The sequence below is a fragment of the Lonchura striata genome, chromosome 3 (assembly GCF_046129695.1).
Source record: "Lonchura striata isolate bLonStr1 chromosome 3, bLonStr1.mat, whole genome shotgun sequence".
NCBI classification, from domain to species: Eukaryota; Metazoa; Chordata; class Aves; order Passeriformes; family Estrildidae; genus Lonchura; species Lonchura striata.
This window is the reverse complement of record NC_134605.1, coordinates 68,813,535-68,837,026: the sequence shown is the minus strand read 5'-3', so window position 1 is coordinate 68,837,026 and position 23,492 is coordinate 68,813,535. Positions and strand designations below refer to the sequence as shown.

At 35.7% G+C, this 23,492-nt stretch overlaps 1 protein-coding gene across 1 annotated transcript in view; it reads right to left on the bottom strand.

The window, feature by feature from the left end:
• CDK19 (cyclin dependent kinase 19) overlaps positions 1 to 23,492 on the bottom strand; it is a 121,697-nt gene that overhangs the window by 65,263 nt on the left and 32,942 nt on the right. Inside the window, exon 3 of the mRNA XM_031504391.2 lies at positions 9,492 to 9,602. Within this exon, the coding sequence (XP_031360251.1) occupies positions 9,492 to 9,602 (111 nt within the window). The remainder of the gene's footprint in view (positions 1 to 9,491; positions 9,603 to 23,492) is intronic.

The following is a 23,492-nucleotide window of genomic DNA, read 5'->3' as shown; positions in this document are numbered from 1 at the left end:
AGTTGAAGGAATTAAAAAAAAAGTAATTGAAAGATTGCTGAGAGATCATGAAATAGTCATAAACTAATAAATTCTAAGATCAATGTGGAGATGATGGGTTAGGTCTGGTCTTGCTACCCTGTACAAAAAATTAACTGGAGTCAGGCCATTCTACCATTTCAATCCTCAGAGAGGTGGGGCTTTGCAGGGCACAAATCCAATCCTAATATATTCAGCAAACAACTAAATATGGTCATTGAGATGGAAAAAAAAAAATCTCCTTTTTGAAGGCAATTCAATGAAGCACCTCAAATAACAAAATAGTTTTTAATTATGTGTCTTTTGAAAGGTGGGAATGATAAAAGCAGTCTGCATTTTTACTGAAAACCATACAAAATGCTAGAGTAGGCCTATTAATTACCCAATTTTTTAAATAGGATATGTCTAGCTGAAAATCTTGTCCCTTCCCAGGTTAAAGAGGTAGCCAAAGGCCGTGTTTTAATTAGACCACTGCTCCCTCCTCCACCATCCCCACTCCCCACTCAGTCTGTCACTGCTGCTCCCAGTGACAATGGTAATGAGTTAATGTTTGCTCATGGTAAATGCTGCCTCTGGCTGACACCAGTACTTTAGCCACTGTCAAACTGTATTTAGCAAAACTGTAAACAATAGTGTTTAAAGAGAAATAAGAAAGGCAGACAACACCAAATGAACCAAAACAGCCTGCTTACTCCCTATCAACAATGTTCCCACAGAGCCTTCCACTAGTAAATGTACAGTATTTATGACTCTGTACTAAAAAACAGTAGAAATTTACAGGATTGTCAGTTTTCAATATACTCATGAGGATCAGTAAACAAGATGAGCTCTTAGTACCTGATCCTTAGTTGTGCACTCTGGAAACTATTGAAATGCCTTAAGGGATTATTTCCTTAGAAATTTTTTCTTGTGATGTCACAAGAAGATTCTGTCTCATAACTTCAACTAGGAGTCCCTAGTACTACACAATGTTCACCAGACAGCAACCTTCATGTGCAATTACAATATGATTTATAAAGCAGTAATGATACCATAAACTCACAAATTTGTATATTTATTAATACAGGAAATGAGAAATGAAAAATACAGAGGAACCAATAGGCAAAGGTCATACAGAAAGGCCCATAAATCCAGTCCTGCCCTTTTTCAAGATGCATGTGATCAGTAGAAGGGATTTCTACACCCATCTAAAAACCAATTACTACTCACACAAAACATTAGTCCTTAGGCACAGAGAAAATGAAGGAGTCTTATGAGACAGAAAGGGACACAACCACAGATGTGTTGAGGAGGAACAACACATGTGGCTCTGCCTCAGCTGCTCTGATACCTCTGGAAGCCAGGAGTGAGACAGCACCAGGTTGATGCCATTGGATTTCTGTCCCTGCCCCGCCCATGTGGCTCTCAGTTAGAAAGGCTAAGGAAACAAGCTCCTTTCTTCAAAGGGTTATTGAATTGCAGAAGCAAATAAAAATGGATAGTTTTGCTCAAAGCAAGCAATATCACCACTAGGTAAAATCCAATTTCCTGCAAAATCAAATAAAACATGTTGTTGCCAGCTTACACTATGGAAGTTTATATCCAAAAGACTGCAATCGTCACAGTTTAGAGAACTGAACAAAAGCTAAAAATATACTGCAGGGCCAAGTAGTATAGAGAACTGAAAATCGATATTTGCCCCATGACATTGGAATGAATCCACAGTGTTTGTGATCAAGTCCTACACTGAAAAGTTGTCTAAAAAAGAGTAGTTCATCCAATTTCTTGTAAGCAACTAGCCATATGAAGAAAGAACAACACACCTAGCAAACACTAAACAGCAATTTTAATGGCAGTGTCCATCTAAGAAATAGACGAGCAAACAGGTGCTGCTTCAAGTACAGCACATAACAGCCAGAATCTTAGACCTAATAAAGGCATTGAATAATTTACAGGAATTACAGCCTGCATTTCCCATTTCCCAGAAAACTGACTTAACCACCAGGCTTCAAAACTACCCTTCCCTCATTTAATGAATCTTTTTGCTGAATAGCACAAAATTAAGACTTTCCTGTGAGCTGACTATAAATCTGAACCATGACAGGTATGAAGCATGTTCTGCCTCTCTCTAGGAAGCATGAGGTGCACTTGGTACACTACAGTTTGTAACCTTTAGGTATACTCAAGTTCTTTGCTGAATCTTACCCCTAATGAATAGCCATTAAGGACAAAACATGAGGACTTCCACAATCCAGGCAAGTCAGAGGCACATTTGTAAAAAAACAAGCAGAAAGTCAAAAAGCTTCAGTATATCCCATGTCTTTTTTCACTGAAATTCCTTAAAGATAACTCACATATCCTGATAGATCACTTAGCCAAAAAAGCTGGTAAACACACAGACTCATTCAGCAAAATTAATGGAAAGTTATTGTCAGTCCACACTATACCCAGTTGCATGCTACAGAACAGAAACCTATCCACAATGTTATGCAGACATAAATTCATTTTAATTACTTCATTAGAACACTGCAAGCTCTCTTCTGATATATTTTAAATCTTTCAAAACAAAAGAAGAACACACATCATAAGAGGCAAACATAACTCCAAGCAATATTGAAATCTATTCAGCAAAATAGCCATTTTCCCTTTCTGTACATTTCTGATTCCTAAATCTTAAAAATATGCTGCCACTGACTGGATCCCAAAAATTGTGTGAGCCAATTATGTATTCATTATTAAACAGAATGTAAAATTTTTTCTATTGTTTGTACATATTTTTGCTTTAATTTAAACAAGACAGCAACTTTGTAGAAGTAATTTAAGTCTTTATTCTAAATTAAATTAATACTTCACTGACCAACATTAAAGTACACATTCAACAAGAGCCTAGGAAAGCAATGAAGGTATAATTTGCTGCTTGCAATATCTGGAACTATTGGATTTACTTAATAACTGCTTATTCCAAATTTTCAACTTTAAAACATGTAATAAAATTGCAAGGAAAACTGGATGAACCACATTATTTCAGTAAGATGATTTTACCTCTTGCATAGGCAAGACCATATAAATGATGAAAAAATGAAGAGGAGAAACAAAACTAGACATTTGGAAATAAAATTAAACAATATTCAATCTAGGAGTTTGACTGCCTTCTTCTGTGTTACCTTGTGCATTGAAAATGCTTTGAAACCTGGCTGGTGAAGAACTGTGTGCATTCTCTACATTCTCCACCACAAACAAGGCAAACATAATGCATAACAACACAGAGCAAATTCAAATCCCTAGGATTTACCCAGCAGTTAAGTGAGCATTCAATAAGATCCTAATTTTAGTCTGCTTCCAAATCTGTCTGTGTTTGTGTCATCCCATTCCCAATTCCAAGAACTGCTGTTCAGTGTGACAGAGGTTAAAACAAGCAAACAAACAAGTTAGACCTAGAAACTTTTTAGTCAAGTAGGAAGCCAGCTAACAGAGGGATTTTATGCATGTCTGATTAAATGAAGTTAGAGTGAGCTTCCACCTCAACATATATGAGACATCCATATACACAAGCCTCTAGAAAACCTGACTGCTTGAGTTCTACTGAAGGCAATGCTTGTTGAAAATTACATGCATCTCCTTCAAACTGCAATGCAATCATGCCAATGCAGATGGCTCTCCCTGCTGAAACAAACTGTTTGTGCTCCCGTGCTTCAGCAAAAACCCTGCATTCTATCCAATCCCTAATCCAGCTTTTGAGAACAAAACAGAATTATGTCAATGTGCCAATAAAAAGTAAAGTTACATTTTAATACTGAGGAGAGGGAAGCTTGGATACCTGTAAAATCCGTACTAAGACCAAGAGGATTTATTTTATACAGCTTCTAATCTCATTTTTAACACAAAACCACCTCAAATTACTACATTTGCTTTAAATGTAAAGCATTCAAAAAGGGTATGAATGAACAAATCAAAATCTTAAGGCAGTATCATACATTGTTTCCACAATTTTCAAAAAGAGAAAGCAAAGACCCAATGAACCCAAGTAATTTGTTTGCTGTTCCAAAAATAAACCACAGTTTGATATGCCTACACTTACGACTCATTTCAGACATTAGAATTTTAGAAACTAAGTAAATTTTGTCAATGTACTTATCACAAGTATAAAATCAAAACAGAAGCGGATAGAAGTACTTCTAGATCAACCACTTTATTTTCCAATTTTGGAAACATTAGAGCAATTAACGTAAACTGTCCTTCAAAAGAGAAGGGGAAGGGAGAATGCTTGTTTCCACTAAATGGTACCAGTGCATGGCCATCATCAGTATCTTCTTTAAAATGTCATTAACCAAACTGCCTAATGAAAGACCCTACTCCAAGTGACAAGAGGTGAACAGTTTTAGTAACAGGGAAAGGAACTTTAATACATCAACTTTTGCTAATGCCAGCCTGCTTTAATTATCTAAGCTTTGAAACACAGATCAAACACATCCCATATAATACATACCCACAAAAAAATCCTGTATAATTTTCCTAGGTTTTGCCTGCCTCTTTCTATGTCTTTTAGTATCTTTCAGCCTTAAATATTGCAAAATAACTCTATACAGTGTTAATAAAAATCAGCAGAAATATTGCAAAATAACTCTATACAGTGTTAATAAAAATCAGCAGAATTCAGATACCCTTTCAGTACACAAAAAAAGTGGAATACACCACTCTGTTCACTTTAGTTTTTCACACATTTATACTTTTGAGCCTTGTCTTTGTTTTGAGGCCTGCTCCTACCTATTGTTTCCTCCACTTCTCATGCTTTGCGGTGCAGAAAATTAGTCCATATAAACTACCTTCAAATTCATACAAGTCTGGCAGAAAAAGCAAGTGTATGTTTTGAAAATATGACAAACAGCTATGGGCAAGGAATGGCACTGCCCTCTGCAAGAAATTCAGCTATCATTTTGATGGTCAAAAAACCCCATTCATTGCACTTGGAATGAATCAATCATGACATAAAGACCTATGCCAGCCCATTCCCTTGTGTCTCAACAAACCTTATATTCTTCTTCCAGACTATATTGGTACATACGTATACAAGAGAGAGGACTGTGTGAAAAACCACCTGGCAGAATCACCTGAATTACACCAAAAGTGTAGACGTGACTTAGAGAAATCAAAATATTAAAAAAAAACCCCATCACTGTTACACTGAGAAAAGTATTTTTATGTATATAAAGATATTTGTCATCAACTATCATCTCAATTATATTTATGATTAAGAACTAAACTGAAGCCTGTTGAAGAAAGAATCATAATTGATCATACCATATTTAAGGAATATATTAAAACTCAGCTGTTAGACAATATTCATGTGATTAAACAAATGAACAGGTTTATTTACACATCAGTATGCAACATTTTCCCAATTTCATTTATCATAAAAGATTATTCAAAACGTTGTTAGATGAAATTAAGTATATTTATTTGTAGACTGAGAGCATCAAGTAGTGCTATGAAATTCACATGTAGGAAGAATAGCTTCTCCTTTCCCTTATTTGATGATTACTTTTAGGTACTCACGACTGTGCTAATAATCTCTACCCTATATTTTTCAAAAGCAGAACATATAAAAGTAATTAGTATAAAACAAAGTCAGTCTGCCCATATATATTTATTATTATCAACAATAATTCCAAGATTAATTTTACTCCACATTTCTCAGTAGTATTTGTTGCTAAGGATTTAGTTGTAGGAGATCACTAGACTACAATAATAAAAGAGAAACAATCAACCTAATTGAAAAAATTCACAGATCATGATTTAACTGGTCTGGGATAGTGAATGTATCATCACATTCAGTATTACCAAATCATAGTTAATTCGTTATGTACTTACTTATACAGCAGTGGGTTTTATTGCTATAAAACACATTTAATACATTTTTAGTGTGATGAAAATGTCACCCTTTTTCAGAATGAGATAAACCCATCCAGAAGCTTCTTATTTAAGTTACAACATATATTTCCAGGAAAGGGGATCTTAAAAATTTGGCATTATACTGACATACTAAATGAGTCTGGGAATTAACTCTATACTATAGCTAGTGAAGGTATATAGATAACCTGTCAATACAAAAAGTTGTTAAAAAGTTATAATAAAAATGTTGGTTAGAATAAAAAATCCTGCTTAAAATATAGAGACCATGAAATTGAAGTCATCAGATGTATTTATCTATGGTACTAAGAACATAAGCTTTAGAAAATACTTCCAAAATTAGAAATCTACTGTAAAAAGGAGCAAAAGAAAAGTTCTAAATATTGTAACCTCTACAGTGGTTAAAAGCAACTAGATTGACAAAAAATTCACCTCTGGGACAGATCTCATTTGTATTAAATTTTTTTTAAAGTCTAATTTAGTAATCATCATGCATTTAAAGCATATGATATATATTTGAACGATGTCTTTAAATGCACTAGCTTTATGCAGGAAGTTCTGGACAGCAGTATACTGTCTAGAAGTATAAGACTAGGGTTATAAAGAGCATCCATGAAAGTTCAACAAAAAAATAAGTTATTCTTTTGCTGATAAGACAGCAGGAACTCTGGCATTTGAAACAAATTTTTGACCTTTAAAAATAAAAAGTTAACATCCTACAGCCTGAGAACTTTACCAGTTCTCTTTGGCAGAGACAGAGCCAAGAAAAATCGTAACATCTTGTATTATACTAAGAATTCTGGTAATCAAAGGAAACTAGTAATAAATCAATTTGTCAAAAGAATTCCTATATTTTTAGATTTTCTCCATGGTAATCTCTTCGTTTTGCACTGTTTTGTACAATGTATCTTGAGAGATAAGGAAAGAAAGTATCTTTGATAGGCTTAGTTATTAAAAATGATGACTATCTTGGCTGTCAAGGACAGCAGAATGGGTGTTCACCAATACTCGCCTAAAGCTGTTCAAATTAGCAAAGCTTCTACATTCCTTGGTAATGGTATCGGCCAAAGCTGCAGAACATTATTAAGTATGTGCTATCTAAACATAAAAATTCAGATCTGAGCAGTTTCTTCTTTAATTCTTGGGAATTAAATGAGAAGTAAAAAAAAAAAAGTTTTTGCTCACCATAGAAGAACTTTTTAATAAGTTTAATTAGCACCAAACTTTTAGAACAGGACAATTTTTCAGCATTAGAAAATTAACAGAATAGCATAGCATCTAATATAGTTTATTCATCTCCTGCCAATGTTTCCAGTACAGAAGCTGAAAAATATAATGATTTTAATTAATCTCATGATTGAATGTGATGAGCTTTTATTCTTCTCACTGAAGCCAACAGGAGTTACTAAAAGCTGTGCAGATTTGAATAGAAATACAATTTCCATACTTACTGATTTTGGTAAGTAACTCTAAGCTACTTAGATTTAAAACCATTAGTCTCTGGAAATCTACATGTCTCTAGTGACAGTATACCTTTAATTCTAAAACTTAAATCTTGAAAAACTGATATATCCATAATAAACAGACTCATTTTGTCTTTATGTAGTGCTGGCAAAGCACATGGTGCTAAGCAATAAAAAAAAAGTGCTAAACCCCTACTAAAATTTCTACCCCAAAAAGTTGAAAGGGCACAAGCTGTAAAGCACAGGAAATGCAAAACACAACACAACACAGACAGGATGACAAGTGGTTGGTATTACTGAAATGCGTTACAAAATAAGTGGATTTTCAGGAGTTTTTTGAAGGACGATAGTGAAGGATCTTTACGTACGTTAATTGGGAGGCTGTTCCATGTGTAGGAGGCAGCGTGGAAAAAGACACAAAGTTGGGAGTGAGCAAAACAGACAAAAGGGGATTTAAGAGCGATGCTTGGGAAGTGCTGACAGTAAAGGAAATGAGGACCAAGGTTAAGCCAGAACCAAGAGTGCCTTGAACACGGCCAACTTTATGCAAGGGAGGAAAAAATTCCTGGCAAAGGCTTAAGAAGCGAGGAAACATGGGCAATTATACAGGAAAGGAGAAATGACTTGTGTAGCATGTCCCATAGAAAAAAATAAAAACAAAAGAGAGTTAGGAAGTGGGAGACCAGTTCATATCAAGAACCTCATTGTAACAAACATTTTAGTCTTAAATAATAGAAAATCATTAACTTCACTGAGATTATAATACTCAGCCATATGGGAGGAGTAGCAAGAACATCAAACTGCAGTGATTCTTCTTCTGAAGCTGTTAAATCATGTGAAAAATCACTGTGTAGTGTAAAAACCATACACGAATGGAAAAGGTTAGGAAAAAAGGTTTAAAACACATGGCAATAAATGTAGCATTAAATTTGTTTGTTATGACTGTTCCATAAAATGAGTAAACTCATTTAATGCACAAATAAAGTCTGTCATACAGAAATTTAGCTGATGCACTTCTCTTCATCATGACTACCCGTTATGTGAAATACACAAACTCTCAATGTCCACTTAACTGTGATGAAGAAAACTCGCAAAATACAAACCTGCTAGCCCTTAAGAGAAATAAATCAAACATCTTTCAAGCTTTTGAAGGGGAACAAATTACCATGATTTTACATGTTCTGAAACAGAAGTGTCTTTTTGAATTGTCTAAGTTTACTTGCTAACCAATTAAAATCTTGGGTTATTTACAAGCTCAAGAGCCAAGGATGAAGAAATTGAGCAATTTGTCACTAACATTTGTAATGGCAACATCTGCATTACTGAAGCCTTCAAAAGTAATACTTCAAAAGTAATACAAAAATAAAAGGAATTTATACTTCCACTTCCCCTCCCTGCCAGTATTTTCAAAGGAATCATAAACATACTGATTACACTTCGTGTTTGATATCTTTCAGGTTTAAACACAAATCCAGGTTCAAGTAATTTACATCTTATCAACAGATGTGGAGCTTGAATATTTTCAAGGTCACAATGTTACTGATGTCCACCTCTACAACAGACTAAACTAAATCAAATCATATTTTGCTAGAAACTTAAAAACAGACATCTAAGTCACTACTCCTCTTCCATGTAATAAGTGTCCATCAGTAGGCCCAACTAGCTTACTTGTTATTTTATTTCCACTCATACTGTCAAAAATTCTCTGTTTAAAATATAGATGATTGAATGCTAGTCGCTTGCAGTCACTCTCAGTAAGAGGACTCATCAAAGCAGTCCCTCTCCTTTTTTTCTTGTGTGTCTATGTGCAAAATGTCAGAAAAAAAGTATTAAATACATTTCCAAACACAGTTTTAGAAGCTCTCAATTTAGGAATGCTTTCTTTAACTCTAATTAAAGCTTGCAGAAAAATCCTTTTCACTTCAAAACCCAATCTGACTCAAAATTTCTATGTAGTCTTTGGCAAGCTTTAAAGTGTAAAAGTAACAGGATTATCAGTTAGACCCTTAATTACAGAATAACACATTAATGCATCTCTGCCTGTATAAAGGTACATCACACATATATCAGTTTGAATAAAATCTTATTGCACAATCTCAAATACTCAGGGAAATCTGTACTTACCCACAAGTCATGCTCAGCATAATCAAACAGCAGCCAAACCTTTCTGTCACTGTGAGAAAGGAAAACCTTCTGCAATGCAATCACATTTGGGTGCTTCAACTCTCGTAAAAGCTGCAGAGAAACAGAGAAGCTCTTGTTACTTCTGTGCTTGTTAAGAAAAGCAAACACAGCAACAAAACCACCAAACAGGTCAAATAGCAAACAAGTAGTCCTAAAACAGGCCCTAGAAGGAAAGACACCACTGATTCAGCCCATTATCTTCCAAAGATCAAAATCAGGATGTACACAGCCTCTGTGGCATGGGCTGTTCTTCTAACAGTATAGCTGCCCATCACTCCCTACTTTTTTCTCTGTCCTGCACTCAGCACAGAGCTGCCCATCCCACCTATTCATCCTGCTTGCCATCAGTATCTTTCTTAAAAAAAGTTATTACATACAAGTATAATAGTTTTCTTATCAAAGGTGAACATCAGGATTTGAGGATGTCAGAATGAAACTTGTGCAGCTGGTCCAGTTCTTGTCTGGACAACACAGTTCTTGATCACCACATAAATATTTTATTATCAATAATTTTCTTTTGCTTTGGATCCTTATCTCACTTGCCCTAAAGTTCATAGACTGTTGTTCTCAGAAAACAGATTGTTTCCAAAGAAAAGTTTACCAAAATGGATTTCCTTCTGTTTGTTTCAACTACTATTCTGTAATCTAGAAATCATCCCATATTTATTTATTGCTTGTCAGAAAGAAAACTTGGTTCCATCACTAATTAAACAGCATATTAAAGCAGGCACTGCTGCTGAAGTCATCCTTCTGCCAGATTAAACCAGGTTCAGGAAGAGCTGTGAAGCGGTACACCCAAAAACATAATTTCCATTGAATCACTTCCTCCCCCCCCCCCCCCCTATGCTGCAGTCACCAGAATGATTGATCATTTCTGTCTTATCTGGAAATTGCTTACATCTGCAACACTAGTATATACATTGCCAAGAATCAATTTATGATGGCAAAATTGTAAATTGAGTATGTTCCAAGGTACATTTGGGAGAAATGAGTCTTCCATTTTTTCACCCTACATGAAAAGACTCAAGATGCTTATTTTAAATTGTATTATCTTTTGACTATACAGATATCTGTCAAGACAAGAAATCTAAGGAATATCATAGCTGCTTAAATGTATTCCAGTTTTCCAGCAAATGAAATAATTTAGATGCTTTTTTTTTTTACCATGTAAGAAGTGCTTTCTTATTTTTCTTTCTTTCCCTAACCCTGAGCCTCCTTTTCTTCATGCCAAACAACCCCAATTCCCTCAGCAGCTCCTTGTGAGACTTGTTCTTTGATACACTCTGGCTGTCAAGGGTGCATGCCACAGCAGCCAATGCTCCAGCAACACGAGAGAGACCAAGGAAATGTTGGCCCTAGGAGTTCAACACACCACATCAAGAATGAGAGCTCTATTCTAGCTATGCTGGACTTGCAGTGGTGCTCCACACCAACTACAGGAGGTCAAAATTACAATGTAAGGTAAAAGGGATGAGCGTGAGCCACAAACACAAATTGTTGGTCGGATTTATGTTAAAAAGCATCTCATCTAGAAACATGCTACTGCAGGAGAGAGGGTGACCACAGGGACTGAAGACATGTAATTGTTAGGTACATAAAAAGTGGAGATAAGGGAAGTCATTCTAAAAGCACTGGAATTATGTGATTGGAAAGAAATATTGGGCAGAACCAAATACACAGCTCTGGAAATCAGAAGACAGTAAGTTTGAGACAAGTGTTTCAAAGACAAGTATCGATGTAAGGCTGAGACAAAAAGAAATGAGGCATTTCAGAAACTGAAGTTTACATTACAGCAGACAGGTGGAAGCCAACAATGTGAAAATAAGGGTGACATCATGAAGCTATTTGCATCACGACTGAATCTACCACCTACCCTAACAACTTTGATGTTTGACTAGAATTTTGTCAATACTTACCTCCTACACATGCCACATCCATCTAACAGGTAAGTGATGCACCTTTATGTGGCATGATTGTTATGTCCATGCATCACCTTTGACAAATGTGCATTTCAGTCCTACCTAGAACCATGCGGACAACATCAGGGATGCAGTAAATCATTGTCTACAATTTTTCTGCAGCAAATTGCTGTACAAACTTTAAACAAACAGAACAGATAAATGAAGCTTAATACCAATATTATTTTCTTAGGTCTTCTGCAGAAGTAAATCAGTTTGAAGACTTGGTTGATTTAAGTCTGAAGTTAGAAGGAAGAAATTAATATACTGTCCTAGTAATTGAAAAATTCCAGTGTACTTGACAACATCTTCTATTGCAAGATAGCAACCTGAACATAAAAAGGATCTGCAACTACTATAATTTATAAGTAAATAAACACAGCATTGCATTTGAATAGCACTTTAACCTGATGTTCCTCTAAAATTTAAGTTCCCTCATACCCAACTTGAGATAAAATGCTAATAAAAACCTGTGTCTCAGTTACAATACATTCCCTTCTTGTAGCAGCACACAAGGCAGCTTAGACAGAAAGGCATTGAGAAGGACTTCATAGTGAATTATCAATATCTGTGCAACTTTGACTGTCCTGTACAATGGCTTTCATCTAAACAGACTATGATGATTATTATTAAAAGTATTAACAAGAGAATTGTACAAGCATCTTTTGTTTATCACAATCCTCCGCTGATGCCACAGCTTAAAGTTTAAAATTATGCTTTTGGATAGCCCAAACAACATGGAACAGTTTCTAGGATTCCCAGATGGATATCTGCTATATGCAGAATTGCTAGTAATTTCTTCAACCATCTGACCAATCATAAGTTCTTTATGATGCACACTGTGAATTTCCCTCATAAGTGAATGTCTCTTATAGCAGGGGTAGGGGAAGGTCATGATGTGAGAGTCTCTGATGCCAGGAAAAAAGTTAAGTTGGCAACAGTATTGGTATAGAAGCCTTGGAAATGTAAAATGTCAGTAGTCATGCTGAGGTAGACTTTTCATAGAAAATCCAAGTAGAGAGTAAAGGTTGTCTAGCCAGAGAAGGAGCACAAGAGAGTATAAAAGATTAAGCAAGTAAAAGTGGGATATCATAAAGAAAAAAAAAATCTGTAATGTTTTACCTCAGGTTTTAATAACAGTTATGATACTGACTATGGAATTAATGAATACACAGATAAAAAATGCCTCATGCTTAAGAAAGTAAAAACTAGCACAAATCATATACAAGCAAAAGTCAGGGGTGGTATCAGATAATTAGCAAATACATCACATACATTCAAAAAAGGGACACAAAGGAGACATTTGGACATTTGTGAATCCAAAACATACAAAAAAACCACAATTTTGAAACAATGCACATAAAGAAAAATGTGTGGAAAAAAACATCCTGACTTCTGATAATTTATTTTCTACTCAAGCAGAAGATCTGTGTTTAAATTTCAACCCTATAATAGTTTTAAGTACTTCATCAGATGGAAAAGATGACAACTGGAATACATTCAAGGTGAGGAAAAAAATACCCTAAAGGGGTAGCTGACAATGGTACACATTTCAATGTATAGTAGCTTTATATAGTAACTATCTGAAGAGTTACCAAAGAACAAGTATTGTGTTTATTAATAAAAACCATCTCAGTATCAACATCATGAGTGTGAATGAAATTATCTGAATAAATAAAGGCAGCATTTCCAAGGAAGAAAAGGAATGTGATAATGTATCATCTTTTATGCTACTTTATTCTGTGACTGAGTAAAAAAAGAGTAAAAGAAACAAGATTAAATCAACAGCACAAAATCTGAATTCATGCACTTAAAAACTAACCAAGAATTTCTACTATAGGCTGAAAAGTCATCAGATGCAAGTGACAAATGGTAGAACTGGATTGTCATAAAACAAATAAAATTGAGATGGTAAATCTGATATTAAATATCCTAGTTGAAGTTCTTACAAGAGAGGATGGAATCTATTTATATCAATATATAAAAGGCTTCCAAGATTTTTTTTTAATAATATATGCAGTTTTCTTTGCTCAAACACCTCCCACTCCACACCCACACAAAATATGAACTCTCCCAGGAAGAGGCAAAGGGTGACCAAAGGAGCAAAACAATCCATCTCTCAGCAGGGAATTCTCAATTACTGTAACTGATCAAATATTGAAAGAAATAAGATGGATACCCACTAAAACACAAAGATATGAGCATCAATGATGAAAGAAATCATTACACTAGATGATAATCATGGCTGAAAAACAGAAAGACGGCTAATAAAAGATAAAAATCACCCTGCAAGTTAGCATCTCATAAACAGGAAGGTTCAGGAAAAGCTTCTCAATAGCAGGGAAAACAGCATATTTCATTTGCTTCTTTATCAACATTGGACAACAAATTTAGTTGATGAATTTTATAAAAGTCCACTAGATTCCCTAGACAGATGCCTATGCAGTACGTGCTCTTGTAGAAGCCTTCATGAAAACTGGGTTTAGTGATGTTTTACTGATCATCTCCAGCAGATGGAAAAGATGATTGACAGCAAGCCCTACAGCAATTTGGTTTAAATGCTTGAACTGAGCCTGAAAATCATCTATCACCATATAATGCAAGTTCCTTTTACAAGAAGTAGACAAGCAACTAGGAAGTCTCTTGATCTTTTGACATAGGTAAAATTCTCCTTTTTTTTCCTAAAGAGATAGACAACTTCTATCTCTTTGGGAGAAAAATGGGAGAGGAGTTGCAGTGCTAAACAGCATGATCCATTATGAAGGCACTTAGCACATTTAAATACTAGTCAAAAAATATATTCCTCAAGGAAATAAATCTTGCCCAGAAATACTTTTATTTCACTGGATGAATAATGCCTTCTAGCTACCACATAAAAAAAGCAGGGTGAGGACAAACACTTCCATCTCTCTGTGAAGGAAACCTAAGAAAAATTAAGAGAAAACAGGAAGACAAACCAGCACTCTCATGACTAACACTAGTTAATCTTGCAGCAAACATGTATATCTGTGTCAGTGATGACAAAACCCATAACCACCTTCAAAAATTTATTCAGGGGGCAATCTCATCTAAGAGGTGTACCCACCTTTCACATAGTTTACTTCAGTCTTTTGATCTATGTACTTCAGCTGATCTGGAACAGCACTGGTAGTTTCTTTGATAGAAATGCACACCATAGTGCATTGAACCATTTTCAAGGTTAGAACAAAAACCTCGAACAGGCAGAAACGTGGATCACAAGAAATCACAGGAAAGGCCAAAGCATGAGGCTGATTGCTTATAAAAGCAATTGCACATTACAGAATTTTAAAGCTGCCTCTTCTGTGATGAATCTATTTGAAGCCTCTAGGGCCACTGAAGTTTTTTTTTAATTGAAACTGGGCTTTTCAAAGGAACATAAAGAACATAATTTTACTTCTTCAGAAGGTCTTTTAAAATTCTAACTGGTTTCAATGCTATTTATCAATACTAGAACCTCTCCTCTGTGTTATTAATATTATCCTTTCCATAGACCCTCTGCTGCCTATTATCATATCCAGTTCATGCTGCAGCTTTTCCTTCAGGTAAGGTATATATGGGTATATATGGGCCTCTCTCTCAAAAAAAAAACAAAACCCAAAACAAAACCCAAAAAAACCCACCCACAAAAAAAACCCAAAAGCAAAACAAACAAACAAAAAACCCCACAATAAGAAACAGGCTATTTATTTTATATAACATGTAAGAACAATCCTTTGCTAACCGTGCTACAGATCTTGAAGTTATCAAGTTAAGAGAAGTTATCAAGAAAAGAGAAGGGAATTCAAATTCAAACAGGGTACCACATTAGAAAACTACTCAAAATTCAGCTTTTTCTAGTGATGCAGTTGATTCTGAAGTTAGGGATTTTCCAATTTGGATTCCCCATTTCTACTTGGGGAAATTACAACTACAGAGTTACTGCATAACCCAAGTACCAAAAGACTTTACAGTAATGTCTTCAAACTGAGCAGGCATGGAGAGTTTGTTTCCAGCTTTAAGTTGTCCATGGCTGACACTTTTATATGAGATGGCTCAAAAATATGCAGGCAACATAAAAATGGACATGGAGAAATATAGATACACACATAGACAAAAAAAAAAAAAAAAAAAAAAAAAAAAGCCATCCAAAGAACATTAAAAGAAAGTAAAATTTTAAGCATTAGCCTAAGGACTACTTTAGAAAAGACATATTCATCATACTCTGGTCTGGTAAGGCCCGTCCTTAGACTGCCTTTGGCATGCAAAACCAAGTAGGGGAGGTAGAGTAAAATGCCAAAAATTAACAACTGCCATTCTTACACAAACTGCTAAGAGTGCTGCCTGAGTTTACTCCAAGGCACACTGCAAATTAAAATTAGCAATCTAAAATAATTCAAAACAGACTCTAAGTAGAGTCCATGCAGACTCTCTTCTTCCCTCTAATTCTTCCTATACATGCATCTGATTTTGACTAGTTTGAACACAAGAAGAGCTTCAAATTAGAAGATCCCTCCAAGTATGCTTTATACATTCTTTAACCTTCTTTTTTCAAACTTGCATCTCTTCAAAGCATACAGTCCCCAAGCTGTGAGAGCCTCAGACTACAAGAAGAGAAATAACAAGTATGTTAAAAAAAAAAAAAAAAAAAAAAAAAAAAAAAGACAACGAACAGAATCTAACCAGTAAATTGCCAAATGTCAGGACAGGAAGAAGGCAAAAATGTGCCCCACCCTTCTCCTATGAGAAGGATTAAGAAAGTATTTATTCTATAAATATTTTCATTTCAGGAGCTGAAAATGGTCTGGCATTGCTAAATAACATTATTATTCTGAAACAAAAGCTTGGCAAAAGACATCTTGTAAGTATTACATTCTAACACAGCTAAAGAAATAGAAACTAGGATATCTGCACTTTTAATTCTTAAGGTCTCCAGCAAAAACAAAAAATATATCTTTGGCATTTATATTTAAGCACATGAGCAGAAATACAAGTATTAACATTTTTTCCATTTCTTACTTACCAATATCATATACCAGAGCACAGACTTCTTAATAATAGAGACAAAGAATGACTGTAAAATTACTTTCAAATCAAGAACTTTCTCAATATTAATACAACTATATAAGGAAATACTGACATTAGGAACACAGAGTATCAGCTTTGCTCCAGTGCACATATTAGAAATATAATTTTTCATATTTTTTCTCGAAAAAAAAAATCTGAATTATTATTGAATTTGCACATCTTCCTAAAGGAAACTTCATTTCCTTTAGGACAATTGAATTCTACACTCTCTTTTTTTTAAAGGCAACTGTGTATTTCATTTCGGTCAGTCTGGCACAGATTAGCAGTAACCCTTTTCCTCCCACCTGAAAGGTATAGATAAGGCAAAGCTCTGTCTCTGTCTATAGAGATTTTTCTCCTTATTTGGCCTACAATAAAAGAACATCCAACCACTCTGATAACACCAACAACTAAACTGAAAGTAACTTGCTGAAAAAGTAATAATGAATGTTTGTCCTTTCTGAAGATTGAAGATACCCTGAATTTGCTTCTGGGTTGACTAGAAATTTCTTCTGTTACTGAAAGGATAAATAACTTCCCTATCAAACTTACAAAGACTCTTAATCTTAACGCTATACTAAAATGTTAAAATGGGAGAGAGGGAATACAACACATCACAAGTAGCATCACATCATTCTCAAACCCACACATTCACTCTGGAGATTTAAACTGTAACTAGTTTTCTCTTGCAGGTCTTATTCTAACATTTCCACACTTTTCTGAATTCCTGACAACCAGTTATCACCTTGCTCTAGCACTGTATCTCATAGTGAATAAACAGTGATGGCAACTGTGGTGCTCTAAAATTCTTGCAGAAGAGCAAATAGGATAAGTAGACATCAATGCTGATCATTCATTTTTCAAAGATTTTCCTCTCAAGAGGACTTCAGAAAGATAAACACTATATGAACCAAAGTAAGACAAACAATGCTTTAGCAAAGAACAGTCAAAAAGCATGTTTTTCCAATCTCAATTAATTATGGCACCATAGTGATGCATCTCTCAATTTCTAACCTATACAAAATATTGGGCAGGGATTGCAGTACTATTCTGCAAAGGTAGTAGTTTTACAATCCATTTTCCCCCCAAAGTTTACTTATCTCCTCTACTTAACTGACTCTTTGATTAATCCTTCCATTATTAATTTTTTTATTTTTGTGATTATTTACCATTTCCCATGTTTTTATGCAGTATAAACACAAATTGTTGAAGTTACCAAAAAAGATTAAAAAAAAAAAAAAACAAGCCCAACAAAACAGATGTTGAAAAAACCTCCACCAAACAACTTCGTGTACCTGAACAGGGTTAATAACCAGCCTCCCAACCTGGGCTCAGGAAAAAGTGCAATTCTGCACCTCTACTTCTTATCCTGAAGTTCTATATCCTATGGTATAAAAATTTCCCACATTTTCTAGAACCAGAGTGCATAAGGTGTGAGCCAGCATCTCCTCTCCAACAACCAGAGCACTCCCACCAAGTGGCAAACGTGGCTTCACTCCCCTCCACTGCTCAGACCTGCTGATCACAAGGGGCTCAGTGCCTGGAGAGACACAGCTTGAGCACCTCAGGACAGTATTCCAGGTAAAAGAGGTTACTCTCTACAGCTTGAAGGAAGGCATCCCAACCCTCTCCCAGGAAAGGGCCAAAAATGCAGCTTCTCAAGTGTTCATGCTGCAAGTTACAAATCCAACTGTAGAATTTAAATCTACCCCACTTTATAAAAAGATTTGGTGTATTATTCAAAGTCAGGTGTGCTGCTATTCAGTACTCTCACATACATGTTCTCAACTTTCAGACAATTATTTCTCCAATACAGAAATATACAGGAATATAAATCAACAGTTATGATGAGACAGCAGTCTAACAATAATTTAACATGTTCAACAGCATTTAAAAAGGCACACTTCTGATAATACAAAGTACTACTGAAACACTCTTTTGTAATTCAAAAACTGTTTGGAAAAAAATAACTAACTTGGCTTAATTTTGTATCCAGGGGCTGTATGCCAGATCAGGTATCAGCTATCCTGTGTCATGGTTTAGGAATGGTACTCTCCAATTTAGTGTTCCCACCAAAACCACTCCAAACCATGTGTCAGTTGCTCACTCCTCCCTCTTCCCCAACTCCTGTGGAGGGCTGGACAGAATTGAAGGCACAAAAAGCAAAGGTCAGACTTGAGACAAGAACAATTTACTGGAAACAGCAACAATATTAATAACAAAAGTGCGTGCAAGAGAGATGAATGATTCATATGCAAATACTCACCACCACATCACAGGGCATCTGACAACACAGACCCAAAAGGGATCCCTTCTCCCCTTCCTGGAAAATGGCATGAGGTGGTTCTTGTGCAGAGATTAACCTTGTCATGGCCAGAATCAGGACACCTGTCTGCCTAAAGCCAGCATAAAGTCCATGCTCTGACATACCCAGAAGAAACTAAATTAAGTGCCTATGCCCCAGTCTGGACCAAACAAGAAGGTTAATCCACCAACAAAACAGCAATCTCCAACTGGGATACAATTCTATTACATACCATTTCCATGATACTGAGTCACAGAAATAGCAGATTTTTCATGGAGGAATAACACAATCTTGTAAATCCCATTAAGTTTTCCATTATACTATTATGTGACAACTTGTATGTATTTTAGCATTTCAGGATTAAAAGAAAATACTAGTTTTTTATCGTTAATGTGGGAAAAGAAAAAAGAAATAACAAGGGGGAAAAAACCCAGCTAAATAACCAACCAAACACTACCCTAATGGTTATGCTTCAATGGTTATGCTCATATGCTTCATTCTACTTACCTGAGACTGGGATATGGGCGTTTAGACACATAATTTATACTTACAGTCTTTTTTAAATAGAAAATTAAATTAAATCAAATCAGAAGTATGAATTCAAAACATATTAAGCATATTAAACCTCTGTTCCTTATGGGAATCAAGTTAAAACCGCTTTAGTTCTGAATGACAGCATCCATTAAACTTTGATGCACGTCAACTGATGTGCTTTAATGTCTTAGATGTCTTACCTCTACATAAACAAGATAATACACAAGCCTGTAGTTGCAAGTGTAAATTGAGTCTAATGCCACTGTCCAAATGAGAAACATGCCTGCAGACATCAGGAGGTAAATGTATTGTTTTGGGGGTTTTAACTTCCTTTTATTAACTTGTATTTGTTTATAATAGCAGAAGTTGTGCACATATGTAGTAGCACATTTCTCTCTCTCTCAGGATTTTTTTATACAGGTACACAGAGAGACAGAAAATCTTCATTTACAACACACATAGATCAGGCTTTTTATATATTGTTTCCAAATAAGATTAATTTAGAAATATTACTCTTCTAGAGTTTTTACTCAATAATTATTTCTACAGTTAGTCTGTTGATAGTTATTTACAACAAATTCAGCATTCATTCTGGAAGCACAACACTAGAACATTCTTAGAGGTTATTAACACAATTACCCATTAAATTTGTTCTGCTTTTGCTCATAGGTTTCTACTTTTTACCCAAATCTTCTTCAATCCTCAGCCACACATTAGACTAATCTAATGTGTGAAGCAAGCTAAAACAAGATGTTCACTGGCAGTCTCCCAAGTCATTAAACGCCTACCACAAGATTCTTCTCATACTCTCAGGATCAGACTGCATCTGGATAAATAAAGTCAGTTTGTAATCTATAGCCTGCTATTTCCTCAATCTTATATTAAATATAAAAAATACTTTAATGAGACAATGAATGCAGCAAAATCACATTTTCCTCAATAAGGACCAATATGAGTTGGGAAGGCTCAAAAGGTGACTTAAAGCAAGTTACAAAATTTGGTAGGCAAAGAGATAAAAATATAAACAAGGTATGGTAAATATGTTCTTACAGCAACCCATAAGAAATCAGAACATCCATTTTGTAAGAAGGCCTTGGAAACAACAGTAGGTTGTTTCCAGTAACTGGTTGTTTCTAGTAACTGGTTAATATTTACCAACATAAGAGGTTAAGCATGTGGCACTATGCATTTATCTTCCAATGAATATAATTCATCTCTAAACAGACTTTGACAGCAAGCAAATGGGTAGTGAACTGACTTTTTGCCCAAGGCAGCAAAAGCCATGTGGCCTTGAAAGCAACATACTACAGACACTCACATTAGACTTTTTTCCTGAGAACTGCAGACACTGCCCCAGATGTTATGCAGAAAGGAGTAATTGGAAGTCTCCTAAGACCTGCAACAGCACTCTTCCAGTATCTCATGAAGCAAGCAATTAGCAGTAGCAAATAACATTCTTCTAATCCCAGCAAAAATGACAGCATTCATTTATGTGCATCTTCCTTCCGAAACAACAACTTTGGACTGCCTGAAAAAAAAGAACTCTTATCTTTCACATGTTAGGTAAATTTCTTACACAATGATGCCATGACCCACTAAGAATACAGCAAGCCTCCTGCATGTTTATTGCTTCTAATTTTCTAGACTGGGCACTAGCGAACACCTGATTATTCACATAAACCATCTAGCCACTTATAAGAACACCACTGCAATAACAACACAAAATACATGTGTGTTTTTAGCCAAAAAAGTAAGAGCTGCTGTACGTGATTCAGACTGAAGACTCTTTTAAAGTCTGCTTACTATCCTACCCCAACATAGCTGACGCAAATACCAAGGAAAATAACAGGTTGAGCAGTGCACAGACAGTACAAGCCTTTTAAGAGTTGAGCAGTCAGCTTTCAGCAACCCACTGGATCAGGGATTTAAGATCCAGAGACTATCTTCCTTCAGTTGCCTTAGTTCTTCTGTTCTGATAAACACGGAATAACAATTCCATAATTAACTTTCCCATGTAAGTCTGTGATTTTAGACCTCCCACATTTACCTTCAGTTTCCCTCCCTTCCAGCCCACAGTCTACTTTGTTTCTGTTCATACAGAAGTAGTTTTCTTTCACCGACTTTTTTGATTCCCCTTCTCTCTACCTTTACTAGTGTTACTGTATCCTTTCCAAAGTAGAAAGACACCAGGATAGCACAAAGACACTCATGATCTGAACACAGGGATTTATGTGGCTAACCAAGTGTGATTTGCTCTCAGGTCTTGACTTAAGAAACTCACCAGAAAATAATTTTAGTGACACTGAATTTGCTTTTTTGACTGCTCCTAATCTTGGAGCTCTTTACAGAAGAGTGACAAACATTCTCCCCTCACCCTCAACTTGCACTGAAGTAATGATCATACAAGAAGCCACTGCTATCTCTAAATAGGTAGAATAGTTTCTCTCCCATTTCCACTACATTAAAATTCAAAGATGACAGACATAAATGTAATTTTATTACACAAGCTGCACAGTATTATGAGATCTTTTGCACTTCTGCACAGGTTAGCAAAGAAAGAAAATCAGGCTAAGCAAATTTTGATCATCAAACTGCCACCTGGTGCTTCTTTTTCCCGTGGGGGAAAAAAAAAAGCTATTTCAGCACACTCTGTAGGAAAAACCTTTAGAGATATTAAATTATGCAGGTCAGAGACACCTCTGGCATTAAAACAAAGGAGAAAGCATCCCTCATTTTTCCCCTGCTTTATTCAGTCCCTGAGGAGAAGGCTGACTTCTTATGGGGCAATGGACATGAAACTCACTCCAGAAAGAGATGTAGGAAGAAGGTGAAGGAAAAGCTTGTCAGGAGAACCATCCCAGGGAGAAGGAAATCAGCATGGCAGCCACAGGAGGAGAAGAACAGAGGTGCACCTTACCACCTGCTCTGCTCAGCAACACTGAGCAGGAGAAATGGCAGAGCTGGAATGAAAAGTGAGGATAACTGCAAGACCTTGGAGAAAGATGCTAGACCATGTGAAAAGGATTCGTGGATTACAACAGTATAGCAGTGATGAGGAATTCAACTGGCTGTGGAAACAGTAGGGAAGAGGGGGAGAAGAGAAAAAAAGTGGGGGACGCTAGCAAAGCTGAAAACAGAAAAAATGGTGCTGGTGAGGTGAGGAGTGGGATATGGAAGTGTAAAAAGGACTGAACTATGTGGGAAGAATAGAGAGAAAGAGTAGTGGAGGGGAAAGCAAGGGCAAATACAAAAAATGTCAAGGGAGGAGAGATGCACAGAAATGTGTTCAACATAGCAAATGCTCCTCCTAACCTTGGCACAAAGTCCAGAGGCCCACCAGCCCTCTGACAAAACTGTCCTCTTGCTCTCCTCTTTTAAGCATTAGCTCCCATGACAGTGAGGTTACTTATGATGGCAGGCTGTGCTGTGAGCAGGTCACAAAAAGAAAAAAGGAGGCTTAAGGGAAATGAACTGGTGCAGGGAAATGAAGGAGCATAAGGAAAAAAACTTCTATTTCCAAGGACAGAAAATAATGGAAAAATAAATAGTCCTTGTCAAATTCTTTTATTCTTTGAGCACAACTTTCAGGAATAAAATCAGTGGAAATTATTTGTATGGAAAGAGGTAGCAGAGGAAAAGAGCTCAAAGTTTATGTCAAGGGTGATGAGAAGAACCTGGGACTGGCAATATATGATATAATTAAATTGCAAAAATGGAGAAAATTCTCATAAAAATAGGTCAAAAATCTGCAGAAGTTGATTAAGATTTTATTTCAAGTAGTCTAGAATACAAAAGAATTAGCAAAAGTAGTAAATATTGCTGCTGACAGACCCTATGAGAAAATAGAGATAATCAAAAACTGTATTAACAGAAGAAAAGCAAGCAGGAATGAAGTCACAAATGAGAAGTTGTGAATACTTACACACCACATATCATAAGAAGGTCTGAGCAACAGACTATGAAGGGTACCATAGAAAAAAGAAACTGTACAATAAAGAAAAGGTTTGGAATAGAAATTAGAGATAACACTTGAAAAGCCAGGAGCCAGAGTCGGAGGAAGGACAACAAATAAAAGATTGT